The sequence below is a fragment of the Dioscorea cayenensis genome, chromosome 8 (assembly GCF_009730915.1).
Source record: "Dioscorea cayenensis subsp. rotundata cultivar TDr96_F1 chromosome 8, TDr96_F1_v2_PseudoChromosome.rev07_lg8_w22 25.fasta, whole genome shotgun sequence".
Taxonomy (NCBI): domain Eukaryota; kingdom Viridiplantae; phylum Streptophyta; class Magnoliopsida; order Dioscoreales; family Dioscoreaceae; genus Dioscorea; species Dioscorea cayenensis.
In genome coordinates, this window is record NC_052478.1 from 4,700,960 (window position 1) to 4,720,898 (window position 19,939).

The window sequence follows — 19,939 nt, forward strand, 5'->3', positions numbered from 1 at the left end:
ATATATATTTATAGGACCTCCTTTTCTTGTTTCAAAGGTCAGAGAGAATGAGTGGCTTGGTTACTTCTGGTCTTCCTCCATTGTTTTCTTCAGCAACAACACCCTGTGCTTCTTGTGCTTGCTGGGATGGGGACTTGCAGGAATATTTCTTCTTGTTTAAACTATTGAGAGCTCTCTTGTGACTGTTGAGAAGTCTTCTTCTCTTGTTGTATGGATTCTCAGGTTTGGCAAGGACTTCAGCAGTTGCAGCAGCAATATTGAGGTCTGATAAGCATTTGAATGACCTTGATTTTCCTTCAAAGAAGTCTGATAAGCCTCTCCTAAAACATGCATATATCAGTTAATGATATATATATATATATATATATATATATATATGGTTATTAATTATCATTCATTAATGTTTAGCGGAGTTTATTTAGTAATAATCTTGGTTTGAGTATTTGATATGCTTCAACAGAGTTAGAGTTAGAGTTAGAGTTAGAGTTAGAGTTATTTGGAAGGTAGCAGCAGCATTATCTTTTTGATTTTTTCTTTTTGAATTTAATGAAAATTATTATTTTAAGTGATGTAAGAATTTCGTTTTTTTCTCTTGTCTGTTTCTAGAAAAAAAAAACGCATGCTTGGATAACGATGTGAAAAGCGAGTGAGTTTTAGATAAACTCAAAAAGGGGACAAGTATAAGACATACATAGAAATCTCATAATCAGTCTCTAAAAGAGAAGATTCTTGGGAATGTGTTACAGATCATTCATGCAATATATATAAGCAAATATAACTTTTCAAAGAAAAAAAAAAAATGTTTGGAAAATAACTTTAAAATATATTTAATATTGTTTTAAACATGAGAAGAAGAAGAAGAAGAAGAAGAAGAAGAAGAAGAGAATATGAAATAAATTAAAAAAAAAAAAATCTGGAGAAGATGAAGAAGATAAAGAAGATCAGAGGAGAGAGAGAGAGAGAGAGAGAAGCATACTTGATGGGAAGAAACATGTGAAGCTCAACCAAAGAAGTCAAGCAGTCCCTCCTCTTACTCTCAACCTCTTCCTCTTCTTCTCCCCCATCATCATCATCATCATCATCATCATCACTAGCCTGCCCAATGTATGATAATGATGATGTCTCCTCCTCCTCCTCCATCAACTTCCTCATCTCTTCTTCCATTCCTACACCCCTAGCTATATATACAATCTCTCTCTCTCTCATATATATATATATATATATATATAAGATATAAGAAATGAAGATAAGGATGACCACCACCACCACCACCACCCTTTCCCTTTATTTTTTTTCCTCCTTATATATAGACACACAATAAGAGAAACTAATGAAGAGTAATTACTAGGGTCTTTAAAGAGGTATTTATTTGACTCTAGCTCTGTTGTAGAGATTGTCAAAGATTAAGATAGATATACACAGGATAAGGCCTAGAGATTGTGTTTATATATAAAAAATTAAATAAATTTAAAAGGTGGTAATATATATATATATATATACATTAATAAGGAGGAGTTTTTGGGTGTCTTTGGTGTTGAGAAGCAGAGGACACGCAAGACATGCAATGGTTGAGGACGTGTCAATCCTTGTCACCTCTCAAAACAAACTACTTCATTTTATATTCCATTGCATGAGTTTTTGTTTCAAGCTTTTCTTTCTTGATATACTTCAACTTTTCAACCTTATTCTCCCTCACTTTCAATGCGTTTAATTTGTGTTCACATAAGCGTTGCAATATATTTGTTGTCTTTATTTTGTTTTTTTCTTTCTTTCAGTTTTGAGTAGTCTTTTTTCTTTTCTTTCCTTTTTTTCCTAATGTAATTAGCTGGATGCCTGTTTTAGTAAGGACGTATATATGCATATCTAGCCACAAGCTATTATATATATAATGGGAAATACAAGTATAGTTTAGTTAATGTGAAACTATACTAGAGTTGTTGGTATTTCATTTTGCTTCTAACTCAAAAATTCCAATTCAAATTTTATCCCTGGTTTATTCGTATTTTTAAAGAAAAAAAATGAAAATATACTTGTAAACAAATTTATTGAGATGGAATATAAATGTGTTTATCTTATATTCACTTTTTGTTTTTGTTTTTTTTTATTGAATTAGAAATTTATTAAGAGAATTTATATTGAATTTATTTATTGTTTTCAAATCATTACTATCGACATTTATTGTACCATAATATGATTGTTTCCAAAATTTTTTTTACTGAATTAGAAAATCATTAAGTGAATTTATATTTAATTTGTTTGTAGTTGTCAAATCATTGATTAGTCAATGAATTATGAATTCATCAAAGAAGTTTACGTTTAATTTGTTTGTCATTGGTTAATTTGTCGTTTCTAAACTATTAGTCCTTAATATTGACTTTTCCTAGCACATGTAATTGAAGTAGAAAAGCAAAACTATGTTAGATATGAATTCACGAAGAAAATTTATTTTTGATTTTTTTTTATCACATATAAACTATTAATTAGAAGAATCAGAAATTTATCAAAAAGAGTCTATGTTAAGTGTATTTGTCACTTTTAAATTACTATACAATAAGAGACTAACATCACTATTAATGAATTGTAAATAAATAAATAAATAAGCACATGAGGCCGACCAAATTTTGAAAGAAGATATAATAGTATAATGGGTCTGTTTAGATAGCGGAATAGGAATAAAAAGGTGGGAATGAAAGAAAATGAGAGGAAAAGGAATGAGAATAGGGGAAAAATGGATGATAATGAAGAGAGTATTTGGTTGGAGGGAATGAGAGTTAGGAATAAAAAAAATAAAAAATAAATATGATAAAAATTACATTTACATTTTTTTTATATAAATAAGATCATTTTGTATAAAATAATAAATTATAATTAATAATAAATATTTAATATTATTTATTATTAAATATTTAGAATATCTCTTTTCCGCGCACTCTGGATGAGAGTTATTCATGTGTAGATGCTTTGCCTTTCTTATTTGTTGCTTGCAAATGTTTTAGGGGTAAAATTTCTCTGAGGTTTCACTATCTAATATGTAGCTAGTTTTTTTTTATACAAAAAATAAAAATTAGATATTAAGTCCACTTCATTTGAAAAGATAATTGTAAATAAATTTGTGAAGTAATTTTGTGGTGATCTCGGGTAGAATGCAAACCAAATGCATATTATACTTGATTCAATCCTAACAAGGTAAGTTAATATCATCATAAATATAGGCTTATATTTTCAAATTCATAATTTTTAAATTAATTAAAATAAAGCTACAACTATTCAAATAATGTCTTCATTTTTCTCTTGATGATGGTTACTGGTAAATCACACATTTAATAACGGTAGATGCTACTATTATTATTTTTAAATCAATTAAAAATGAATTAAATGTTCATTTTATAAAAAAATAGAGATATTTATGCTGATCAACTTTTGTTATTTTTCAATCCATGTTAATAATTATTATTCAGATAAAGAATAATGCATAATGTATTCAATAGGGTTGTAGAGAGCAATTCATGGATAAATGAACAATAATTTTGAGCATCAATTTTACATGCGTGATATATTATTATTATTATTATTATTTAGGTATAATACCCTAGTTGGTCCCTTTACTTTTCTCTCTCTTCTCTTTTGGTCCCTCTACTCAAAAATACTCCCAACTAGTCCCTCTATTTTTGAAAATGTGCCCACTTAGTTAAAAATGCTCCCAACCAATCACTCTACTTTTAGAAATGTGCCCACTTAGTCTCTCTAAATGAGCACATTTTTAAAAATAGAGGGACTGATTGGGAGCATTTTTAACTAAGTGAGCAAATTTTTAAAAATAGAGAGACTAGTCGAGAGCATTTCTGAGTAGAGGAACCAAAAGAGAAAAGAGAGAAAAGTACAGAGACTATTTTGGTGATTATACCTATTATTTACCATATTCTACTGCTTTTAATGTCATGCATGTCGCTTTTTTCAATATTAAAACTAAATAACAATTGAATTTTGAACAACAATACAAAATAAATAAATAAATAACTTTTCATAATTTTATTCAACTATATTAGAATTTGAATTATGAAAATCTAATTATCTATTCATTAAATACAAATTTTCCATAAATAAAAATAATAATGGACAAATGTCGATTACTTTGTTCAACCCTATCTACTAAATATATATATATATATATATATAATTAAATAAAGTTATTTCGAATTTGTTCATTTTTATATTTGTTCAAGAACCAAAACTATTATGTGGTTGGAATATACTAATATAGGTCAGGGATGTTAAATAAAAGGAAAATTATGACAAAATAAACTTAATGGAAAATTTGGAATATAAAGTAAATATACACATGGTCGTCGAGTTTATATTTAAATTTTAATAATAAGTAATAACATAAATATATTTGACAATTTTATATCTTAATATGGTGATGATCTTATATATATATGCTAGCATTTTTTATTGCAAAAAATAACTCAAATGTGATGGTTGAAATTATACTTTGGACAAAGCAGTGGCGGAGCCAGAAATTATATAGATTGGGGGGGGGGGGCGAACTACAAATTTTAAAATAATTAATTAACAAAAATTTTAAATTATTTAAATTTTTTTATAACAATAAGTAAAATCTAAGAGAAATAATTAAAGTTAATTAATATATCAAAATATATATTTTTATCAAAATTTGGATTTTTTTAAGATTCTGACTCAGAGGCGGCTTAAGATAACTAGAGGTTTTGAAATGTTTGTTTATCTTTTCACATACTACTAAACTCATAAAAAGTACAAGCTTTTATTTATAATTAAAAGAAATAAATATTATATTAAGTTTGGAGAAATAAATGCATAAAAAGCCATTACAAATATCATAATAGAATTTTGAAAAGTTAGTTAAAGAAGATATGACTGATTAAGTATTAAAATAAAATATTTAATACTCAGATTAAATTACATTGATTAAATATTAAATTAAAATTTGATTTGTTTAATTATTATTAAAAATATCTATAGATAAAGATTTTAAAAAATAAAGGGCATAAAGTAATTCCTTCATTAGCCATACCCTTGAGTTGATATTTTTCTAATTTATAATTATAAAAATATAGATAATACTTTAAATTAAAAAAAATTTCATTTGCATGACATTTATCTGAATTCATTTAAATAATTTTTTAAAAATTTAATTTTTATAAATTATTTACATTTAAGATATTAGTAATTACAAAATAAACTAATATTTAAATATTTTTGAAAAATAATAATTTTCATGTAAACTTCTATATAAATTAATCATAATTTAAAATAAAATAATTTATTTACTAAATGATAGCTTTAATATTTCTCCAATCCCTAAATCAATGCACATTAATCAATTATACATATTTTTACAAATTTTCTCAAAATATTTAAAAATAGCAAACTTAACATAAAAATATCTAATAAATGAAAATTAAAAAAAATTAAATCAAATCATTCAACTGAAAAAAAATAAAAAATAATGAAATATACAAATATACAGATATATAAAGATAAAAAAATTATAAAAATATATTTATATACATCTAAAAAAATAAAAAAATAAATAAAAAAACAAAAAAACTTCGAATTAATGGGCGGAAGGGAGGGGAGGAGGCCGAGGAGCGGAAGGGGAGGGGGCGAGGGAGGAGGCAGGGGTCAATAGACCCCGCGCGAAAGGGGGAGGGAGGGGGGTCAGGCCTCCCCGTCGCTCCGCCCCAGGACAAGCCATTGGTAGCCCAATGACATTGTCATAAAGCAACGATGGGCAAGACTTAGAGTCAAAACCCTACATCGAAGTATTGTAACAATACTATTTATCACTGTTCAGTAAATCCCTTATAGAAGATGTTATATCTCTCCCTCGAGAGTCGCATTAAAAATTATTGCCTCAATTTAGTTCTTGAAATTTTTTTTAAAACGTACACATAACAAGACTTTTACCAATCCCATGTGACACTTGAATTAATAATTTTTTAAATGATTAATAAACTATTGTAACTAATGCTCCATTGTCTCTGCATATCTCATAACAACTCCTAAAGGTGTCGCACGTGTATTAATATATAGAACATGGTCAAAGTTTTTATTTTGATATGTGTAATAACTAAAATCCATGTAATATTAAAAATGAGACACGCATATGATGGTAGATTTTGTATTTGTTAATTTTAAAAAAAAAACTCTTATTCATTCTTTTTTAAAAAAAAAAATTGAATAAATTATAAATTTACTTATGAAATATCTACTCTGTTGTTAGGATAATTCCCTCCATTCTAATAATAAAAATATTTTTATATTTAATAAAATTAGAAGAAATCTAATTTTTATGAAGCTCTCGACACCTCCCATCCAAACAAAACAAATGGGTCAGAAATTAAAAAGAAAATACACAAAAAACTGATTAAAGTTTAAACATTCTTATTCAACTCCAATTCTTTCATCAAGGGTTAGAAATACTAGAAGACATATATATATATATATATATATGGAATAAATAAAAAAAAATATTGTTAGAAAAAGAAAAGCGAAATAAGAGTGGCTAATTTTTTTAACATAAATCCACTTTGGAATAACTCAGAACAACTATTACTTTTCTTTAAAAAATTTAAAAAATATATTAATTATTAGTAACAATCCATTATAAAAAGAAAATGTATATAATTTGAATCCTAAATCATTTATCCTAATTAATACTAATAAAACCAAATTTTCATCTTCGAATACATTTCTCAGAGAAAACAAAATCAAAATTTTGAAAAACCAAACCCTTGTTTTTTAAAAAAATAAACAAAAGAAAATCATTCCCCTCCAACCAACCGAGCAACGAATAGAATTAGTGAATTAATTAAGCACAGATATTATTCTCTAGATAGTCTAATCTTAAAACTGAAGCAATCCTAGCCGTCCACCACCCAAACCTTGTTCCCTAATCATTAATTGCTCACCCTGCGAACAAGGCCAAGCTACACAAGAAACCAGAGATTTGTCAAAGAACTTGAACTAATTGTGCACCTATTACTACTCCACCAAAACAAGGAAACTGACTTTTCTCATCACAAATACAACCACAAAGCAAGGTCCATTCTTACAATTCCACTTATCAAGCTACACTTGTCCAAATCAATGTATTCAAGTAATCATATCCATTAAAGCAGCCTTGCAAGTTCTCTCTTGCAATGTCCATTGCATCAGATCCACCGCTGTCTTGTTTGTATTTGAAACATGGTCCATTTTTTATTTCTCAAGTCTATAAAACAATTGGCTATATCTATCTATCTATCTATCTATATATATATATATTTCCTTTGTGTTTCTATCTTACTCCACTAAAGTATAATCAAGAATTCAAGAAAGATAATGGAATCCCTTTCCTTTCCATCTTGTAATAAGCTTCTTGTGTTTCTTCTCTATGTATCATCAATGTTCATCAAAAGTAGTAGTAGTACCAACTTGGTTACAAAGTCTAGTATCATCAACGTTGACAAAACCAAGCCGGCGAGCACCAGAGCTCAGTTTATGGCCAGCCATAACGCTGCCCGGCAGGTTGTCGGCGTCCCACCGCTCGTGTGGGACACCGGGCTTACTACGTTTGCCCGTGTTTATGCTAATCAGCGTCGGAAAGACTGCTCTCTCATACATTCACCCGGGTATGTATATATGAGTCTCTACATCTATCAAACTTTGGAAAAAAATTTTAATGGCAGAAAATGATTCAGGTATGCTTACGGAGAGAACATCTTTTGGGGGAAAGGACGGCGATGGAGCGCAACTGATGTGGTGGCTTCATGGGTGGCGGAGAAGCAGTGGTATCACTACAACAACAACTCATGCTCGGGGCCTGACTGTACACACTACACGCAGATCGTATGGCGCACAACAGAACGGGTCGGGTGTGCCAAGATTGTGTGTGACAGCGGTGATACCTTCGCCATTTGTGAGTATTATCCTCCGGGGAACTACATAGGAGCTCGGCCATATGCGCAGCCAGAGCAGAAGCCCTGAGAAAAGCAAGATGTATCAGTGAAATATGTAAATCAAATAAATGCAACTGCATTCTTTGTATACCATGTATTCGGTACATAATTTGCATATTGAATTTGGAATAAAACAACAAATACAGTCTTTTCAGTCTTTCCATATCGAACTTGTACTACCAACAAACCAAAATGAGTAACAAATGTAGAGCTGGAGAGAGTGCAAATAAACTCAAGAGCAACTCAAAACAGAATAATAACTACAAAATTACGTCCAAAATGACAAACTCTAGGGAAAGAAGAAGATGATGAAATTGCGGGATTGGCGCTGTTAACTAATAGGAAGGTTGTTCTTTTATTCAGCTAGCTGCTGCTGCCCTTTTGTTTGAGAGTGATCTTATCTCCTAAGCTGAGGGCAATCCCTTGAGTTTTGCTCCGGATTCTAATATAGCCGCTGAGTTTCCCATCAGACTGCTTCTCAATACTGATGTTCACCAGGGCATCCTCGCCAAATACACTCTTCGCATACAGATTGGCTGCCAGAAATCCACATTCCCCATCTAACGCGGATCTGAAATCAGAAAGCCAACGACGAGCAAAGATGAGGTATTTTATATATTTTAAAGCCAGCTGTGGTTGAGAAGTGAGATAATCAGAGAGCAAGAGCAAGTGCAAGAGAAAACAAAGTGTAACTGTTGTTCTTGTAATTCAGATCATTAAACATCAACAGAAAATAATAGTATGAAATAAAAAGTTGGATGTTAAGACTTACGGAGGAGTGAGGCACTTCATGTTGGTTGATTTAATGATGTGGTTCAAAAATTCCTTCTCGTCCTGAATTACAGTGTTAACAGCCACCTGCAAAAAAGTTCCCCCCCCAAAAAAAAACGTCATTAGTGATTCAAATTATGATGTAGTTTTCTGAACTCCCAGAACGACAGTTGAAAACATGGCAAGGAAACAGAACAAGTCAAGAAAGAAAACTAACAGCCATTCAAGGAAGACCAGGCTCCACCCACTTCTCTATTCTCACAAGAAAAAAGAGTAGGTCTTATTATCAAAGGAATTGTTTGTGAATCCTGCATCTATTAGAGGCACACCTCATAATAGAACAAATACAATTCTATATATACAGTCATAGTCATGCTAAGTAAGACAAGGGAAGGCAAGCCAACCCACTGACACCTATAAACAGTTAAACACCAAAAGAGGCGCCTAGCACAATGAATAAAGCAAAACCATACGAGCTGGGACTTGTGGAAATATAACTAATCTAAACAAGTAGGTTAAAAGTGCTCCTAAGAATGTGAAAAGTTTTATCAAAACAAAAATACGTGAAGAATAGTTTGCGGGTGATTTGTATGTCATACCCATTGAAACAAAGGAATAAACACCTGAATTAATAAGCTTTGCCACAGTAAATAATGTCCATAATGGCATCTGTTTGAAACTTGATGACATAATACTGAATAGATAATAAGACCACTGGAAAAAAAGGGATCAAAATTCGAATATTTTAGTTATTCAGAAATCAGTATATATTAATAAGCATAATAATTAGCCAATATACTTGTTATAACAATAAAAGAAACAAGACTCCCATCTATTGATGGCAGAAATACCTTATTTTCCCACTCAAATTCTGCCCACATATTTCGGAATGCCACATCAGCACATGTGGCAGGAGATATGTAGTCCATGATGTCAATGTGGATGTCATTGAGGACAACAACGTTTCTTTCAAGCACATTTGAAGTCTCATACACGATGTTACCAAATATGACTCCAGTTTCAGTGGAGGAGACCTTAATATTGGCTCGAATTTGCTTGCTTGATTCTGGTGCTATAGTATAGTTTTGTGGCCGTTCAACAAGTTTGAGATCACCCATTGTTGCTAATTCCAAGCATAAATTCTGTAGTGTCTCCTTTGTGCGGTTGATAACAGTAACATCAAGAACAATGTCATAATGATGGACAGTCACATAAGCTTCAGCATAAACAGGATCACTGAATCCTGTCAGTTGAAGAATACGGTTCAGTTTATTTGCATCATCACCATCCTTAGTGAATTCACCAGTTGCCCGTTTTAGATCGTCTTGAACCTCATCTTCCAATTCAAGCTGGCTCATACCCTATAAAAGGAAAATGCTATCACCAAATAATAACAAAAAGAGAAATTCTTCTAGTTCTAATTATGCTCCATAAGTCATGACCACCAATAAAATATCAGCATGAACATGATAATATGTGAATTGGCAGTTTAAGTGTCATATGAGCAGCAATATTTATCAAAAACCATATGCAAGACATACACGTCCTATTTAGAATTGAATACTAAACACCTTATGAAACATATATCAAATGCAATATCCTCTCTTTTGCATCCAGAAGGTCATACTTGCATGGCAGGTCTAACCAAAAAAACTAAATAAATGGGAATGACCACAATAAGACAAGTCATCAAACAATATCTGTGGATTAAATTGTGAAATCAAGCAATCAAACAATTTCTAGAAAACCTCAAATCTTGATTTACAAAAAGTTGATTCTCTACAGATGATTCATCATACAACATGCCATGTTAAGATAACCTCACCTAAAAATCTCAAGCTCAGTCTCAAGACGACAGAACATGCCTGGATTGAAGGGTAAGAAGTCGGGATCAGTTACAGTCTAAAATATATACTGAACACAATATTCAATGCATAGGCCCATGCTACCTTGTCTCTTTCTACAATATGTGAAATTCCTTCTGGCTTGGAGTCTGTTGTTACTAATTGGTTCAATCTGCCTGATCTACTTTGCCTTTTTTTTTAACTTATTTGCTTCTAAGGCAATAATCAAGAATGCAAATTCCCATCAACTATCCTCCTTCCTATCAAGTAATTTTATACATGTTCTCTAAAAAAAAATAAATATATAAGAAAATATAAATAATCATTACATTCAAATTTCTCTCACTTTTCCCATACATCTCATTGATCGATGGGTTAACTCTAAACAGTTAATCATAAATCACAAGTTAAAAAGAACAATTACAAACAAAACTAGGAATCAGGAACAATTGCAAAAAATATTCAAGAAGAAAGTCAGGCTTGAAAGACTAAATCGTACTAAAGTGTTGCGAAGGTGGATTGACAGCCGCTATATCAATGAAGTTTAGTTTTCAAGTTTGGCATGCGATAAACCATGAAATGGTATAACCATAAATATTAGTTCTAGGTGATCAAATCATTTTGCATCATCATGGGGCACATAAACATCAATTAAGAGTAACACATGAAAATACTAAACGAAAGTCACAAAAGCTTGAATAGCTCCTTACCTTCCTACTCTTGAGATGGTAGAAATCAATAAGATCATCAGGTTGTGCATGTGATATTTGTGCCTTCGCCTTAATCTCCTCTGTTTCTCTGAACTGCTTCTCCGCAAGCATCTTTGCAAAACTCTGACGGCATGACTGTAACCAAATCTTCCGAACATCATCTCCAGTGTTGCAAAGCAGTCTAACACAGAGCACAATCCTATCAAGAGAATCATTGTCAATAGGATGGGGCATATAAGAAGACTGGCCCAATTGCAACATAGCAACCATGATTAGCAAGGCATCAGTGCAGGCCTTGTTGGCTTCCACCTTTGAAGGCTGGACCTCTTCCAATCTGAGAACCAATTTGGTAAGAGTACAAGCAACAACTGCACCCAAGAAGAAATCTCCCGCAAGAATTAATGACCTTAAATTCCCAGGTGAAGCCAGGGTTCCAGGAACAAGTGTGGGGGCAGAAATAGCAGTTTCTGAAGCCGCACTCTGGGTAGCATAAGTCCCATCAGCCAGAACTGCAGGCCTTCTGGATGAGACAGTTACGGATGAGTTTGCCTGCTGCTGCTTCTTAGCAGCATCAGTGGCCTCTCCCTCCTCAGCGATTGTGTAGAATGGGAGTTCGCCAAGGCACTGCTTAATAGTTGCAATCCCACTCTCCAATTCAGACACTGAAAGGCAATACTCCCCTATAATCCAAAGGGCACAGGAGCAAACCCTGGCAGCTCGGATTTGATAAAATGTGTCCAATAACCGAGTAATAATTGACACTCGGAGTTTCGGATTTGTTTCAATAATCTCTCTCACAAACAGCACAACATCAATGGCAGAAGCCACATTGCTGTCACCAAGGAAGTCCATCAAGAGATGAACAACCGTGCTTGCAACCTCTGGGAACTTGATAGCGCATGAGTGTATGGCCTGCACAAGCATTTGTCGATACTCCCCATTCTTCTCAAGCTCCCCGCTCTGTGTCTTCACTACCTCTTTCTTCAAAGTAAGCACCACCTCATCTATATTCCTGGGGGTGATCAACTCCAATGCAATATCAATTGTCTTCCTTCTGATGTCAAGATTGGGGCTTGAAAGAGCCCTCAATATATCCATAATCATATCCACCATGATCTCCCTATGAGAGATCTTCAGCTCATTTATCCTATCAAGCACAATGAGTTTCACGTTGTTATCACTCTGTGATTGCAGTAGCTGGCAGTAGGTATTGGCAGCTGCACGAATGGCAGTGGGAGCCGAGGAGAGGGAAACAAGGGCTCCTGCGCACTCATACACAACAGCAGCAGAGGGGGCAACCAGCAAATCAATGATAATCTTGATGTACTTTCCCTTCTCTCCACGACTAGATCGACAGACCTTGCGGATCAGATCCAGAGCGACCATCTGCATAAGCTCACCCCACCCAGGCACCGCATCAGCATTCGTCAACAAATAATTCACCGCCCGCTCCTGTGCACAATTGAAGAGCATCAGGAAAGCATTGCGCTTGGCAGATGGATCCTGCTCAGTGCTGAGTAGCTTCTCGATGAGCTCCGGTGCATCAGCAAGAAGCTGCTCACCCTGGGGAAGTTTATAGATCGACATCACAGCAAGCACAGCATGGCGCCGAACAAAAGGATGCCGGTGCTCGAGATTCGACAACACCGAAGGCACCAGCGGCTCAATGATCTCTGCCTCCGTGAGCCGGCAGAGAAACCGAAGCGTAACACCGCGGATGTACTCGTTGGGGTGCTGGAGATTGTTGCGGAGGTTCTGGCAGATCAGGATCATCTCAGGAAGGAGGCGACCCTTCTGATCCGTCTTGTCAATGATCTCGAGATAGTGAAGCAGGAGCTTCTGAATGGTGTGATCCTCGGAAGGGAGGACATAGCGGATAATGGTGATGAAGAGCTGGGGAAGAGTCTCACCATTCAAGAGAAGCATGATGGCCTTCTTCATGGCTTCAACCTTGGCCTCAACATCATTCCCCTCAAGGGCTTCCTTGATCTCGTTGGCCAAGGCCGGGGAGGCCTTATCGAAGTGAACCAAGAGCGTGCAAGGCTTCTCCATGCCTGAGATCTCAACCAACAAGCCCTAGATCTAAACGGAAATAAACCCGATCTCAGACCAAAATAAGAGAAAACACCTAGATCTGAATCAAATTCACAGTGATTCGTGAGAAAACAGTGAGGAATCAGAGAAAGAACCTGGGATTAGAGATCTGGGATGGGCGGAGAGCGGTGGCGGAGCTCCGGTGAGGCGGAGATCGGAGGAGATCACGGGAGCGAGAGGAGGAGAGGGAGATCTATAGAGAGGAGCGAGAGAGGGGGGTTGGAGAGAAGAGGGCGGTGAAATGGGTTGGGTGACTCGCACGTGCGAGGGATGATGTACCATAAGGCCTTGGGCTTTTTGTACTTTTTCCCAGCCCGGCCCAGATCAATTTTGGTTTTTATGCATATATGCTCCTTTAAAACCTCATTATTACGAAATCTTGGTTTCAGAGTATATTTGCAATTAAAACTTTTATTGAGGGATATATATATATATATATATATATATATATATATATATATATGTATGAAACATCTATGAAATCTGCATACACATATGAGAAAAAACAATAGAGAGAAGTAAAGAGAGATAAAAAGAGAAATCAGTGTGAAGAGAAAATGCATACGGTCATTATAATGGATTAACAGGTGAAGTAAGAGAGTGCAGGTGGTTTTTATAAATTTTGTGAGGTGCAAATCAATTTGGACGCTTTGGATTAGCCATATTTAGAATCACCAATCCGATGATACAATATTCATCATATGGAATAAATAATTCATTCCATTTTTTATTGTTTATAAGGATTATTATTAGGAGGACACCGTTCACCCCATTTCATTGTTCATAAAAGTTAGTGGAACCCACATCACAAACCATTCAATTTGAAACGAACGGCAATTTGCGAACGCTTGTAGATAAAAAATGTACAAACGGTTCATAAATGACTCAAACTTATATATATGAGCCCCCACCCCTAGATATCCCCCATCCTTAGATTCTACACCCAATGCTCACATGTTCTTTCTCTACTCATCCGCTCTTTCTTTTATTTTTATCAACCCGACAAATGACTTTTCTAATATATATACACTAAGGAAAAACAAAGACGGAAGGAAAACATTCATAAATATGTGCTTTAATGGTTCATTACATGAATACATCCATTGTAAGCAAGGTCTATGCCAAAGAGACCCCCTGTCTCCTCTGTTCTTTGCACTTGCTTCAGATACACTAAGTGCAATGTTCACACATGCACTCTGTTCCAAGGTCCTTTTAGGGGTCCTTATTGGACTTCTTCAAAACATCAGCCACCTGTAATATGCGGATGATCAGATCAATTTTTCTAAAATTTGTTTGTTTTCCACCATCTTTGGTTTCCAACCGAACGAATTCTCGGTAGTGATCCTTAACTGTTCTAGGGATTGCCTTCCCTTAACCTATATGGGGAGTCCCAATTTCGAGGAAAAGACCGAGATGTCAAGACTAGTTGAAACTTATTTTATCAATTCGTTCTAGGCTTATATTTAAGAAAGCTAACTAGTTCTCTCTGGGCGGCAGACTCACTTTGCTTAACTCGGTCCTTTCTTCTATTCCAACTTACTGAATGTCCATTTTTAAATTACCAGTTTGGGTATCTAATGAGATAGATCAAATTCGTAGAGACTTTCTTTTAAAAGGACATGTGTTTGGTTGTAAAGGAATTCAGCTAGTTGCTTGGAATAGGATTTGCAGACCTCATGAGATGGGAGGCTGGGGCATCCTCAATATCCAAGACTTCAACAAGGCACTCCTTGGCAAGTGGTGGATCATTTCAAATGATAATAGTTGTTGGCTTAAAATCATCAACTTTAACTATCTAAAGGGAAGATCCCCAGAACCTCTATTTCACATTCCACCCAGAAACAAATCCTTATTCTGGGCAAGAGTCATACCTGTTTTGCCTCCTTTCAGATTTTGTTCTTCGAAAGTCGTTAAGAGTGAGGCTTCTACCCTGTTTTGGCATGACAGATTGATTGATGGTAAAGCCCCTAAAGATGTATGACCTTATCTCTTCAAGGATTGCATTATCCCTTGGTCTACTTTAAGAGATTTTCCTATGAACTCCACTAGTGAGAATTTTTCGCACAGTTGTTCTAGATCATCTTGAAGAACAAGACGACGTGCTAATTTGGACCTTGGAAAGTAATAGGAATTTTTCAGTAAAATCCTTCTATCACTTTTTGGTGGATGATGGCATTTGCAATCCCCTCTATTCCCTTTTTTGGAAAATTGGATGCTCTAGTAAAGTAACTCTCTTCTGTTGGCTTGGTTGGGATAATAAAGTTCTAACCCTTACCAATTTAGCCAAAAAAGGGTGTAACCTCCAATGTGCAACAGATACTTGTGTACTTTACCATAGGTGCCCAGAATCAGTGGATCATCTTTTGCTTAAATGTAATTTTATTGATCGCATTTGGCACTTCTTCAAACATACTTTGGGATTGCTTTCGCATCCCCACTCCACCTTCGAAATCCGGACTACCTGGATCCCATCTTTACATTCCCAACTTCGACCGTTCTGGGACCTCCTTGTAAGAGCCATTTTCTGGAATCTTTGGCTAGAAAGAAAAAAATGTATTTTTTGTTAGGAAATCTGATTTGTTGTTGGAGGAGAAACAGGAACGGGATGACAGAAGACTGAGGCGTGCAAGAGCACTGTCCTTAAGAACAAATTCACCTCCTTTTTGCAGTGCGACATGATACCACAGATGGCGTTGTTCTCCAGAATTCAACAGTCAAATTCTTTGTTCGCGCACCAGAACAGAGATTAAACGAGCGCTCAGATTTTTTGATGAAGAGGAAGAGGAAAGGAAAAAGTAAAGTATCTATTAATTTGGATCAGGTTTTAATATCGGTGGACGAGAAGGGACACGGGAAACGGCTGCTTCTTCCTTTTGTTCATAGGCTGTTTCTTTGGAGGTGTGCATCACCTTTGGTGATTGCCCTTGGTCATTTTCTTGGTTTGTAGCCGTGCTCATCTTTCATTTCTTTGTCTTCTGTTTTTTTTTTTAGTGTGTTTGTACTATTTTTTTCTATTAATAAATTTGTGATTTATCTACTTTATTAAAAAACAAAACAATACTTTCATTTTGGAATCCGCTTTTGTTTTCTTTATTTCAGTAGTTTATTTCATTCAAAATGAGTTTGATTTCATCTCGTGAGCAATAAAAACACTCAATTCAGTAATCAAAATCAATATATATGCATTCAAATTTGATTCACTTTTAAATCTCAGCGTGTTTCCATTGACTTCACTCACAACTGCATAGTCATAACAATATATATCACTGCACAAACAGTAAAACTAACTCCAAAACATTCACAGAATCACAATGAAAAAAAGTTGACAAACAGCCACCTGAACATGAACAAAAACACACTAATTTCACTTTTAAATCTCAGCGTGTTTCCATTGACTTCACTCACGACTTAATAGTCATAACAATATATACCACTGTACAAACAGTAAAACTAACTCCAAAACATTCACAGAATCACAATGACATAGAAAAAGTTGACAAACAGCCACCTGAACATGAACAAAAACACACCAATTTTATCTCTGAGGTGATGAGAACCTCTTCGGAGAGAACAACCTTAAAGGCGAAAACTTGCCGATGAGCCTAGACGGTGTTCCATCGAATGAATGGTATTCCCTTTCGAACTCCGGTGCCAACAAACCTTCATTCTGATGAACCATTTGCCCGTCGAAAGCCCCGCATTTCACCAACCTACCAAACCATGACTTGCTTGCCCTGCCATTAGACTTGAAAGCCTTCTTCATTCTAGCACCCATGTAGCCTCTAACTGCGTCAACTCCCTTGGCAACAACACTCATTGGAGGACACACTAACTGATTACCTTCAGCAGAAAACTTCTTCAATTTTGTCAAGCAACTAATTGAGTCAGGGAGAACAGTAATTTTATTGTAACTGATATCAAGTTCAGTCAGAGACATTAAAAGGCCAATTGAGTAAGGAATGGTTTGAAGAAACTGGAAGTTTTGGCTGATGTTTAGTACTTCAAGGTTGATAAGGTTCTCGAGGCCATCGGGAAGAGACCGGAGACAGTTCAAGTGGGCGTCGAGGATTCGGAGATTAGTCATGTGAGATGCTGAGAATGGAAGGAATGCAAGCTTGTTGGAATTCACTCTAAGTATCTTGAGGTTCATCAGTTCAAATCCCATTGTGTCTGGGAGCCTTGTGAGCTTGTTGAAGTTCACATTCAATTCCTCTAAAGCCCTGCAGGCATTTTGTCGAACACTTAGTATTTTTAACTAAAACGGCAATTTTATTTTAATATTTTCGTTAAGTACTGCATTAATTTGATGATTTGGAACACGGTAAAGAGGTGTGAAATCAATGATTTGGTTTTGTTTCTTCTTGAGGACTTGAAAGAAAAGTGTCTGATGAAATGGCCAAAAGAGATGGATCAGAGGCATTTCATTGAACACTTTTGTTCTTTTGATTAAAACATCAAATTTTCTTGAGATTTTCATTAAGTAATACATGAAATTGATGATCTGGAACTCTGTAAAGGGTGTGAGATCAATGATTTGGTTTTGTTTTCTTCTTGGAAACTAGAAAAAAAAGTGTTTGATGAAATGCCCAAAAGAGAAAAAAACAGAGTCATTTCATCGAACACTTTAGTTTTTAAATTAAAACAACAAATTTTCTTGATATTTTCTTCAAGTAATACATGAACTTGATGATCTAAAACTCTGTAAAGGGTGTGAAATCACGGAGAATTACCGGCAGTTCTCGATTGTTATCGGCAGCGATTCGAGGAGGTTACCGGAGACATCAAGAGATTTGAGCTTTGAGAGGCATCCAATGGAGTTTGGGATTGAATTGAGCTGGTTTGAGTGCACATCCAGAACAATAAGATTCAACAGCCGTGCTGTTAGTGACTCTGGGATGCTCTGTTTCAATAACAACAACAACAACAACAACACAACAAGCATGAATTTGATTTTTCATTTTGTTTTGAAAACAGAGATTGGTTTTGAGTTATGAACCTGAAGATTATTATTTGAGAGATCAAGCTGAGTGATTGAAGCCAGATTGAGAGAAGTGGATGGAAATGAAGACAAAGACATGCCACTAAGATCCACTTTCATTTCACCTTTTTCCTCCTTTTCCATTCCTTCTCTTCTCTTTCTGCTCCTCTCCATTTTCATTTCCCTGAAAAAACATAACACAAACCATCAAAACAACAGCCTTGTTTTTTTTTCCATTTCTTGATCTTTGGAGAAAACAGAAAACAAGTAATGAAAAACAACAACCTGAAATTCTTCTTAATTTTTTCAAAAAAAAAAAAAAGGTGAGAAAATAGTAATCTTGAAGCCTTTTCAACTTCTTGAAAGAATGAAAACAAAATAATGAAAAGTAAATTATGGTAAATGTTATGTTTCATATAAGAACAAGAAAACAAGAAGGGAAAAGAAAACAACGTTTTTCATGCGTTTTCCACTTCTTTAGAAAGAATTAATTAATGGAAAACAAATTAAGAAGTTCATATACAATAAATGCCATCTATATTCCAACATAAATGATCAACAAACCAAAAACAAACAACATAAGAACAGTCTCAGACCTTCTCATACAAATTAAAGAACATAACAACAACAATAACAACAACAATAACAACCTTGAAGAAATATAAGAGTATTTTTCCACTCCCTCCCTCAAGCACAATGGAATAATGGCATGACATGTTATGGTTTTGGACCTCTATTTATTAACGATGAAGAAGAGAGAGGAGAGAGGACAGAGAGAAAGAGAGAAAGAACAAGTGAACGTACGAAAGGTACTTTGTTAATCTAATCAGCTTCCGGGGTATGTACGGATTTGCACTTGGCACGTGTACTTGCGCACACGGCACACTTGCGCACACCTCCCCAACGAAGATGTCAACTATATCTCTTTTTTTTCCTGTATTTCCTAAAATAACCCTCAGTTTTTTTAAAAAATTATTATTTCCTGGTTGCCCGAAAGATTATATGAATATACACGTCGCAACTAAATAAATAAATATTAACCACCCATCCCACAAAAAGAGTTATCTTTACAATAACTAAGGCTTTGGAGAAGCCTTGATTGAGCAAAGTGCTGAATTTTATCCGGTTTTTTTCTAAAATGAGAACTAACAGTTTCGTGTGTCCTTTTTACCTTAAAGGGGTTTGTCTTTCTAGTGCCTTTTGTTTTTTTTTGTGTTTTGTTGTTTTTTTTTTTATTCTCCCACTCATGGTGGGTTGACTTAATGAATGTGTTTATCACTTTCTATAAAATAAAAAATAAAAAAAATAACTAAGGTTATTTTGATTTATTAATATTGAAATTTTTGTATTTTTATAAAGATTTGAGATCAAATTTTAAAATCTATAGAAAATAAAGATAAAAATAAATGTTGAAATATTAATATCACGTTTGTTCATATCTCTAATTTATCTTAAATAGGTGGTGTTTGTCTTTTATTTATAATATATATATATATATATATTATAATAAAAATTGATATTTAATATTTTTTAACCAAAATTTGAGAATTTAAAACTTGT

General features: G+C 34.3%; 4 protein-coding genes across 4 annotated transcripts; 1 reads left to right on the plus strand and 3 right to left on the minus strand.

Moving 5' to 3' along the window:
* Positions 1-31: 31 nt before the first annotated feature.
* LOC120267174 lies at positions 32-1,164 on the minus strand. The gene is made up of 2 exons (XM_039274873.1): positions 977-1,164; positions 32-320 (listed from the first exon to the last, which is right to left on the minus strand). The coding sequence occupies exons 1-2, from the start codon at positions 1,162-1,164 to the stop codon at positions 32-34; spliced, it is 477 nt and encodes a 158-aa protein (XP_039130807.1).
* Positions 1,165-7,320: 6,156 nt separating this feature from the next.
* LOC120266654 (pathogenesis-related protein PR-1-like) lies at positions 7,321-8,136 on the plus strand. Its single transcript, XM_039274295.1, has 2 exons — positions 7,321-7,655; positions 7,725-8,136. Exons 1-2 carry the CDS (start codon positions 7,366-7,368, stop codon positions 8,008-8,010), a joined length of 576 nt encoding a protein of 191 aa, XP_039130229.1. The 5' UTR covers positions 7,321-7,365; the 3' UTR covers positions 8,011-8,136.
* LOC120266653 (coatomer subunit beta-1) lies at positions 8,085-13,656 on the minus strand. The gene is made up of 5 exons (XM_039274294.1): positions 13,497-13,656; positions 11,308-13,389; positions 9,605-10,114; positions 8,755-8,840; positions 8,085-8,553 (listed from the first exon to the last, which is right to left on the minus strand). Exons 2-5 carry the CDS (start codon positions 13,357-13,359, stop codon positions 8,346-8,348), a joined length of 2,856 nt encoding a protein of 951 aa, XP_039130228.1. The 5' UTR covers positions 13,360-13,389; positions 13,497-13,656; the 3' UTR covers positions 8,085-8,345.
* Positions 13,657-16,745: 3,089 nt separating this feature from the next.
* LOC120267661 (plant intracellular Ras-group-related LRR protein 1-like) lies at positions 16,746-19,157 on the minus strand. The gene is made up of 4 exons (XM_039275333.1): positions 19,030-19,157; positions 18,398-18,563; positions 18,132-18,301; positions 16,746-17,621 (listed from the first exon to the last, which is right to left on the minus strand). The coding sequence occupies exons 2-4, from the start codon at positions 18,557-18,559 to the stop codon at positions 16,937-16,939; spliced, it is 1,017 nt and encodes a 338-aa protein (XP_039131267.1). The 5' UTR covers positions 18,560-18,563; positions 19,030-19,157; the 3' UTR covers positions 16,746-16,936.
* Positions 19,158-19,939: the final 782 nt, after the last annotated feature.

What these genes read in the sequence shown, in the direction of transcription:
- LOC120267174 (XM_039274873.1), bottom strand. Translation starts at nt 1,164, where the DNA reads ATGGAAGAAGAGATGAGGAAGTTGATGGAGGAGGAGGAGGAGACATCA. An exon ending in CACATGTTTCTTCCCATCAA is followed by an intron (nt 321 to 976) that starts GTATGCTTCTCT and finishes TGCATGTTTTAG; the next exon opens with GAGAGGCTTATCAGACTTCT.
- LOC120266654 (XM_039274295.1), top strand. Translation starts at nt 7,366, where the DNA reads ATGGAATCCCTTTCCTTTCCATCTTGTAATAAGCTTCTTGTGTTTCTT. An exon ending in TCTCTCATACATTCACCCGG is followed by an intron (nt 7,656 to 7,724) that starts GTATGTATATAT and finishes AAAATGATTCAG; the next exon opens with GTATGCTTACGGAGAGAACA.
- LOC120266653 (XM_039274294.1), bottom strand. Translation starts at nt 13,359, where the DNA reads ATGGAGAAGCCTTGCACGCTCTTGGTTCACTTCGATAAGGCCTCCCCG. An exon ending in ACCATCTCAAGAGTAGGAAG is followed by an intron (nt 10,115 to 11,307) that starts GTAAGGAGCTAT and finishes TTCCTTTTATAG; the next exon opens with GGTATGAGCCAGCTTGAATT. An exon ending in AATTTGAGTGGGAAAATAAG is followed by an intron (nt 8,841 to 9,604) that starts GTATTTCTGCCA and finishes ACTTTTTTGCAG; the next exon opens with GTGGCTGTTAACACTGTAAT.
- LOC120267661 (XM_039275333.1), bottom strand. Translation starts at nt 18,559, where the DNA reads ATGAAAATGGAGAGGAGCAGAAAGAGAAGAGAAGGAATGGAAAAGGAG. An exon ending in TCTCAAATAATAATCTTCAG is followed by an intron (nt 18,302 to 18,397) that starts GTTCATAACTCA and finishes TTATTGAAACAG; the next exon opens with AGCATCCCAGAGTCACTAAC. An exon ending in ATAACAATCGAGAACTGCCG is followed by an intron (nt 17,622 to 18,131) that starts GTAATTCTCCGT and finishes AAATGCCTGCAG; the next exon opens with GGCTTTAGAGGAATTGAATG.